Raw genomic sequence first — 7,879 nt, forward strand, 5'->3', positions numbered from 1 at the left:
ACTTTTAATTATAAAATGAAGGGATTCATATGATTAAATTCTAATATCACAAGTCAACTGACCACTATTAATAACACTTGCTAAATAATGTCAGCAGAAAATAGCACTAGTGAAAGTATTAGAAATACAAAGGTTGAAGATCGAAATAGGAATAAGGGGAAAATTTTCAGTATTAGTAATAACATGTTAAATAATATTAATATTTAAATCTAAATACAAATGATCAAATTGCATGATTTCATGCTGTTTTCGGAACTTAATGAGTGAAGAAAAAGAACCAAGGTTTAGTTACATCCAGACAGGAAGAATTGCTCAAATGATCAAGAGGTGAAACGACGCAATGATGCATTCGTCGAACTGACTACAGCATACAAAGTTTTAAAAGTTCCAGAACGACGACAATCATATAATATTTCACTGGATGACAATAAATCTGGTTGCACGGAACAGTCAAGTTTCGATGGGCTTTTTGCCCACTGTCAATGCAGAAACAGGAAAAAGCAAGTTATTTTGTTGTATATACATTATCATATACATTCCATTTGTAATCTAGTAATTACAATTACTGGTAATCTAGTAATTACAATTTTACCCTCGTTACTGTTTCCTCTTAATTTGGCCGCATATTCGATTTTTATAGAAAGACTTGCAGATTATTTAATTGATCCATTGCTTTATTCTCACCTTTTCTTCCTTTCTAAAATTAGGAAATTAATGCTGAGAAATTTTTCAGAATCTCTTTGAAAATTGTTTTTTTCAAACTTCAGACCAACGAACGTAATAGAAATGTACTATGGACTTTGGCAGAACTTCGGTGTCTTTGGCGACTGTTTAAGATTTTTAGCGCAGTCCCTGGTTCTCGCAGTAGTCGCTGTTGGAATATTGCTTCAGTTTTCGAATTAATTATCATTGCACATATTTCTTGTACAAAGAGTTCCATTCCTGCAATTAAGGAAAGGTTTTTGAAATTTTATAATAATATATGGAAGTTAGTTGTACGACCATATACTGAGTCTTTGCCGTCGTATTTCTTCAGAAAGTTTAATTTTGAACAGTCGGTGATTTTTTCTCTTCTTCATGATATGTTTAATGGCAGTATTTCATTTGAATGATTAATGAATTTGAATTTTATGTCATATTATGTTTTTATGTTTTTCATTATGTTTTTATTATGTTTTTCATGTTATGAAGCGGAAAAACAAACGGTAGGAATGTATTGTTCCTTCTAAATCTTTTCATTTCCGTCTCTTTTTTTAATCTTCTTTCTTTCCACGTACTTTTACGTGACCGTCTTAGTTTATTTTGTAGGAGTATTTTCAGGTATTTACAAGTAGATTTGTTAAAGGATTGCATTAGTGCCGAACCTGGTATACTCAATTTTTTCCCTTTTTTGTTGTTTGTAAATACATGTTTTCTGTATTAAACCTCTTAATACTAAGACTTTATTAAAGGCATAGAAGAATTGCTAAACGATAAACTAATCGGTGAATGCGACATTCTGTTTTTGATTTTTCTAATCTTTTGTTGGCTCAATTAACTTTTTTCTCGATATTAGAATGACCAACCTATCCAACTTTCAGAGGCCTCTTTTAGTCCTTTTATCGGTCGTTCACTGTTTTTTTCTCTTTTGCATAATTGTGTACATTTATCTGCAGTGAAATTTTAGGTTTTGGGCTACACTGGATTGTAAATTAAATAGTGCTATAGCATTTGAGTAATTAATTGTATTAAGGTATCATTATGTTGCACGAGTGGATGAATCCGACCAGATGAATATTTTTGCTGTCTAGGCATATAAAATAGTGATATTCTTCTTTTGCAAGTTTTGTAGCTGATCTGTATAAAATCATATTTTGGGAAGAAATTTCAATACATTCATGTAAAAGTAATCTCATAAAGGACATTGTCCAATAATATCTAGTGATTAAATATTTTAATTGAAAAATGTCATTTGTGGACTTATGAGCTTCATTCTTTTATAATGCACCGTAACATGCAGAGTAGATTTATGGCATTTGGGATATTTAGTAGAAAATAGTCCATTCGAATTTAGTCAAATATTTTCAATTTAAATATTTTTCTTTGAAGCAGCGTCAGTGCTCACATTAATTGAATCAAAGCTTTGAGGGTCGTCGGTGATAGTGTTATCTCCCAAAATTTTCAGTTGTTTTGCATATCAGGTAATGGAGGATATGTTGGAAAACCGGTTAGTGAAATTGGAAGGTCGATTAGGTCTGCACAAAGCAGGGAACGTTATAAATGTAAGTGAGGAATTAACTCTTCTGCGAAAGAAGTTATCTGAAGCTGGTTGTGGCTTCCTGCTGAAAATTCCAACTGATGTAATGAAAAAAATCACTGATCTGGCTACTGGTGTTAGTTTTTCCCTTTGCTTTCATTTTTTATTTTTAAATATCTGATTATCTTACTGTTTACCAAGATGCCCCACCAGAAAAGATATTGTATCGGTTACTCGTTCTCACTTGATCTTCCGATCTCGGAGAACTTTTAATATCTCACTCCTTTAATCATCATTTGATATCTGAATGATATGCCAACAGTATACAACTCGTCATACATTATTATCGGTATAAAGATAATTTAAAAATCCAATTTGCTTACTGGAAAATCAATGTGTTATTCGAAATATTCAAACTTTATTCAAAAGGTATTCAAACTTTCAGAGTGATTATTTGACCCCAGCGGAAAAGAAAAGAGAAATAGAGTTTGGTTATGATTTAATGTTCGAACGGGTTAGACTGCTGGAGGAGTTTCAGAAAGATTCCGAGGTTATCTCGATATTTTAAACTCTTGGTACACTGCTTCTACTACCTGGAGATCCCAGTCAATAAATTCCAAAACTAGGGGTTAGGAAGCAGGTCCTTGATCCCATGGATGCAGGATGTTGCTAAAAACTCATTGAAAAAAAATACAAAAATTTATTGAGGAATTTTAACACCTTTTCTCCTGTTTTTATGACAAAAGGAAACAAATTTACCACTTCATAGCGTGAAAATCTGATTACTATTCTCCAAAATGAATAGGAATTACTGATGATCTGTCTAATTTGACTTTAATCATTTTGTGCAATCTTTACTGTTTCCTTACAGGTTGTGTTCAAATCTGAATCAATTGCAAATGTAAGCCATCATCTACCAGCACTCGATGCTGCCGAAAAGGAAATCAATGAGTCAGCTTTAGATGTGCAAAAGTTTGTAATTTAAATATTTCTTCATTTTAATAATAATTTGCTAGTATAAACATAATTCCAGTTTAAATTAATCCGGTTTTGTAGTAAAAAAACTCATTTCCACTTTCTTCTAATTTTATCTATTTTACACCCACATCTGGTAAACTGTTTTCACTTGGATAAAATTGTTTTCACTTGGATAAAAATAAAATTCTGCGAGGCTTGACTTAACATCATAAAGATAATAGATGATAGTTTATTTGCTGCTATTCATGTTTTCCGCATTTTTTTTATTCTGAATTTTATCAGGCATCATAGCAGTGTAGTGGATCTCAAAGAAAAATTTGTGATACTTTTGGAGCAGCTTCATTATCAGGTTCTGGAATGGGAAAGTGTTGTAGAAAAGCTTGAGCAAGTGAAGGAAACGAATAAAACAAATGCATAGTTTCATATACAGGACGTTTTGCGTTTTCAAGAGAAGACTTGTAGATGAACTTTGTGAATTTTGTGAACTTTGTAACTTTGTGAACTTTGTTTTTTGCGATTCGTGATGTTTTTCTTCATTTGTATCGCTGTGTTTTGCATAATTTTGTCATTCATATCAAAAAATGGATAGCGAGCTGTAATTGTATGTAATAGGTTAGAATATTTATATGGTATTTAAAGTGTCATTTTTTACTATACGTTTATGCTTTGAAACATGCTTCTAGCAATAGGAAGTTTTTTATGCCCACAATTAGGAATGAGGGCTCATCCAGCAGATCACTGCTGAAATTATAACCAAGATGAGTGAATAAAATGGCGTGATATATTGAAAAGCTTCAAAAATACGAGAAGGCTTCTTTTGTTCTTTGAATAGCCATTAGTATTTAAAATGAAGCTCATTGGGAAAGTTTCAGATCAGCAGATTTTGGAAAGTTCTCTCATCCAAGGCAGAAGTATAGGATTTATGCTATTTACATCACTTTTTTCTTATCGTAATAGCGAATGCATAGACCAAATTTTCATTCTTCATCCTTATTCTTTTTCTTTCAACGATAGCTTTTCTCACGAACAATTACCAATGAAAAGTATTGAAAAACTGGTAACCGAAAATTCCGAATTTGCAATTGGAAAGTATACAAATAAACAAAGTAGATTTCATTTCGAATGCTTTTGTACATGGGATGAGATAATGAAGATAGGAATTAATGGAGAGATCTAAACTGGTCCAACCAATTTCTCAACTTTCTGTCTCAATCAAAGCATGAGGCATTGTGCAGAAGGTTCATTTTATACGATATTAGGACTTCAGTTTCAACTTCTGTGTAAAGCTGATGAAGTCAACTAAAAGACAGTAATTTATTTTTACAAGCAAAAGAACTTTTACGAGCAAATTTCGCTCTGCCATAAGTCACTATCCTGTCTAATTCTAAAACAGTTCGTTCTTGGAATTCCTATACTTTTGACTATCTTTATTTGATGCAACGTAGTTTTGGTGTTTATAGGAGCAAAAGTTTGATAAGAGTAAAATCTGAAGTTGTGACGAGAAATGATTCTAGTTTTGTGGGAAGTAGTGTTGTTGAGATCATGGTACCTATCCTCATCTGCATGTTTTACAATTGTGGTGAAAGTGGGCAATAATATAGTGATATTTAAATAAGTGCTTTTACGGTGTGTCGAGCACTTGAAATTCTGTACATCTCCTAGATCAGATTGAACAATTGTAAAGAATAGAATGACAATCTACTAAATGCTTTACAAATGTCTCTCTCAACGGTTCCTGCTAGTGGATTTTCTGTTTCAATAGTTCTTGCTGGTGGATTTTCTGACTAATATAATAAGGTACATAAGTAGTTGAGAACATCAAGTTTGGATTAATAGCTTTAATAGGTTATCTAAACCTGTTACTGTTAATGTCTAAATTACAGCTGCTATAATATTGAGTGATCCTTGTCTCAGCATTTGTTTTCTCCAGCGCTGAAGATTTCACCCCTCTGGTTCCTAATTTTTGACGACTACCTCTTGAGGATAACTATCAATAACTGACATTTGTAGGAGTGTCAAAAGTTACAAAGAAACCTCATTAACCAAAGGTTTCTTCGTAACTTTTGACGTAGGGATATTATTCAAATTTTATTTGTCATACTTTTTTTCTGGCTTCTAAGACAGTGACTTATTTACTTTGAGGAAATGCTAATTAGGAATCGGCTATCTTCCTGAATATCCCAAGAAGTCTGTGCGGATTCATATGTCCCATAAAAAGAAACAATGCATGCTTTCAATGGAAAAAGCGACGTATGCACAGCTGCTTTGATAAGGTGCTCTGGGGATTTACAAGTCTTAGGGACATAGCCACCTATTATATCCACATTTTTTTCACGTTTTCAACTTTACAAAATAAACAGGAAGCCTTGATGATTATTCGGAATAGTTTTTGTTTATATGTTTATTCTTTTCGACAATCTTTTTTTTCCTGTGATTTTAAAACTGTCTACGACATTGATTACTTAATTTTAATTCGATTTACTATGAACTTAAACAGTGATTAATTATATCTACATATTTCCCTATCATTTTGGGAAATATTAAAGTAGTCAAAAGTCGGTTATCATTCGATTTTTGATGATCATCAGATCATAGTAGATAATCCCATCGTAAAACTAACTGATAATTGTTCCGCTAACATTTTCTATGAAAATGAAACAAAGAAGAATAAGCCGGCCTTCGTCGTCAACTGAATTCAAATTTATGCTGACTCCACTTCGTTACATGTTTCTATTAGGTGTAGAGCAGTATATTTCAAATGGTTTGGTGTTATTGAGTACCAAAAAAGAGTATTAAAAGCACTTAGATTTCCTTTCATATCTTCTTGCTTCTACACATTTCCAGACTGATTCTACATCTAATGTCATCAACAGAATCCGTAACAACGGAAAATTGGGGCTATAATAGCGAGGAGAATGAAATGCTCTTGAAGGGACATAAAATGACGGTTGTAGAAGCAGTTTCACTGACTGATTTGCGTGTTTTGGCAAAATCGTTTCGGATTTTAGCATTTTTTGGAGTAATTTTGGCGCTATTTTCTGTCATTACTACAACACTTGCGATACCAGTGCTTTATTATTATATACAATATACCCTATCGGTTTTGGAACCGGAAATTGGCTATTGCTTCGACCAGTCGCTATCATTATGGTCCCAATTGATTCAGGTTGCACAAGATCGCCAATTTTTAGTCTTTAGATCTTTCATAACATTTAATTTTTGTTTGCTGACTGCTTATTTGAATTTTGGTGTTTCACTGCAGTACGATACTTGGATGACCGTATTCCCAAAGTGTAACTGTAAAGGACTTATAGTTTCGGCCGTCAAGCATTCACATATTGTTTGTCAAGATATTCATTAATTTGTTGAGATAGTGAAACTTATTAGAGATAGTTTCGTAAGGGCTTTAGTCGTACTTCTGCTAAATGATAATAATCTATATGAAGAAGTTATAGAATCCTTGATAAATTTGATTTTAGATTCGTGAAAAAGGTAGTGTTAAAAATCGAAAAGAACGGCAAGTTCTGTATCATTACGGATCATCGTTGTCTCATAACAGTGACCCCAGTATTCGTTACCAAGAGCGTTTTCCGTATCGTATCGCACATTACAACACTTTTGGATGGGCTCCGATCTTATTTCCTTTTTCGCACCCAAGGCAGGGTAAGTCAAAGATCCTTCCACCTTATTTTCTCAATTTTGAATAATTTCATGTTCCAATGGAAAAAATTTACTTCGACAAGCATATATTAAATGCGCTAAATTGCAAGTTGAATGCATGTCTTAGACTGATGGAAGTTCCCTCCAATTTTTTTAATTATTAACTACCAATTTGTCTTGTCGTGCTTGCATTATTAACCTTTCTAATTCATTTTAGCAAATCAAAAATATTCAAGTGGTAATGCGCAAGAAGAAAGGTGCTGTAATTGTAATATTGGCCCTATCGGTCCTCCGGGAACTCCTGGAATAGATGGGAAACCAGGCAAAAGTTATTTAAAAGGCTTTTATAAAATTTAAATACTTCCTAAGTAGAAAATAAGAATGAATAATTATTCTATTCAATTTTTCACCATACTATTTAGGTACTCATGGTGCACCGGGCAAAAATGGAATCCCTGGAGATTTCAAGTCTGACATTCGCTATGAAAATGTATGTATGACGTGTCCTCCAGGTCCATCAGGTGAAGTTGGCGAACCAGGTCTAAAGGGTCTACCTGGTCTTCCTGGACCGAAAGGTCCTCGTGGATATTCACTCTACCATCCAGGTCCACCCGGCCCATCCGGTCCTATTGGACTACCAGGACTTCCTGGTTTCCAAGAATCACCAGGTGCTCCTGGACGACCAGGCATTATTATACAAAGTTTGTTTATTATGTGGATTTTTTGTCTATTGATGTCTTACTGTCGATGTGATTACTAATATCATATTAATCAGTTTCCTGTCCGTCTTAAATTACAAATAGCATTAATTTGTTTAATTTGCTTGCTTCCAGAAAAAAATGAAGGAGTGCCAATTGAACTGGCTAAATTACAAAAACTTTCAAGTACAACCGCGTTACTCGGTACACCAAATGGAAGCGTGCTAGATGATGTTGGACGAACAAGCAATCCAGCAATACCATGGACACTTGGCTTTTCTGGACCATCTGTCGCGAATTTTTACTC

General features: G+C 33.5%; 3 protein-coding genes across 3 annotated transcripts in view; all 3 read left to right on the forward strand.

The window, feature by feature from the left end:
• Window positions 1-945, forward strand: part of LOAG_10219 (hypothetical protein) — a 2,096-nt gene extending 1,151 nt beyond the window's left edge. Inside the window, exons 3-4 of the mRNA XM_020448110.1 lie at window positions 289-500; window positions 768-945. Coding sequence (XP_020301718.1) covers window positions 289-500; window positions 768-903 — 348 coding nt within the window. The 3' untranslated portion in view covers window positions 904-945. The remainder of the gene's footprint in view (window positions 1-288; window positions 501-767) is intronic.
• Window positions 946-2,174: 1,229 nt separating this feature from the next.
• On the forward strand, window positions 2,175-3,989 carry LOAG_10811 (hypothetical protein). Its single transcript, XM_003146335.2, has 4 exons — window positions 2,175-2,372; window positions 2,682-2,786; window positions 3,108-3,208; window positions 3,497-3,989. The coding sequence occupies exons 1-4, from the start codon at window positions 2,184-2,186 to the stop codon at window positions 3,630-3,632; spliced, it is 531 nt and encodes a 176-aa protein (XP_003146383.1). The 5' UTR covers window positions 2,175-2,183; the 3' UTR covers window positions 3,633-3,989.
• Window positions 3,990-6,074: 2,085 nt separating this feature from the next.
• The window catches only part of LOAG_10812 (hypothetical protein), a gene marked incomplete at both ends in the record, with an annotated part of 2,587 nt that continues 782 nt past the window's right edge, over window positions 6,075-7,879 (forward strand). Inside the window, 5 exons of the mRNA XM_020448234.1 lie at window positions 6,075-6,380; window positions 6,694-6,877; window positions 7,092-7,202; window positions 7,297-7,575; window positions 7,708-7,862. Of these exons, the coding sequence (XP_020301603.1) occupies window positions 6,075-6,380; window positions 6,694-6,877; window positions 7,092-7,202; window positions 7,297-7,575; window positions 7,708-7,862 (1,035 nt within the window). The remainder of the gene's footprint in view (window positions 6,381-6,693; window positions 6,878-7,091; window positions 7,203-7,296; window positions 7,576-7,707; window positions 7,863-7,879) is intronic.

The sequence above is a fragment of the Loa loa genome, assembly GCF_000183805.2.
Source record: "Loa loa unplaced genomic scaffold supercont3.9, whole genome shotgun sequence".
NCBI lineage: Eukaryota > Metazoa > Nematoda > Chromadorea > Rhabditida > Onchocercidae > Loa > Loa loa.

Bases quoted from the DNA above. Each gene is read 5' to 3' on its own strand.
- LOAG_10811 (XM_003146335.2), top strand. From the start codon at position 2,184: ATGGAGGATATGTTGGAAAACCGGTTAGTGAAATTGGAAGGTCGATTA. The intron at 2,787-3,107 runs GTTATCTCGATA...GTTTCCTTACAG, and splicing joins AGTTTCAGAAAGATTCCGAG to GTTGTGTTCAAATCTGAATC. The intron at 3,209-3,496 runs GTTTGTAATTTA...GAATTTTATCAG, and splicing joins TCAGCTTTAGATGTGCAAAA to GCATCATAGCAGTGTAGTGG.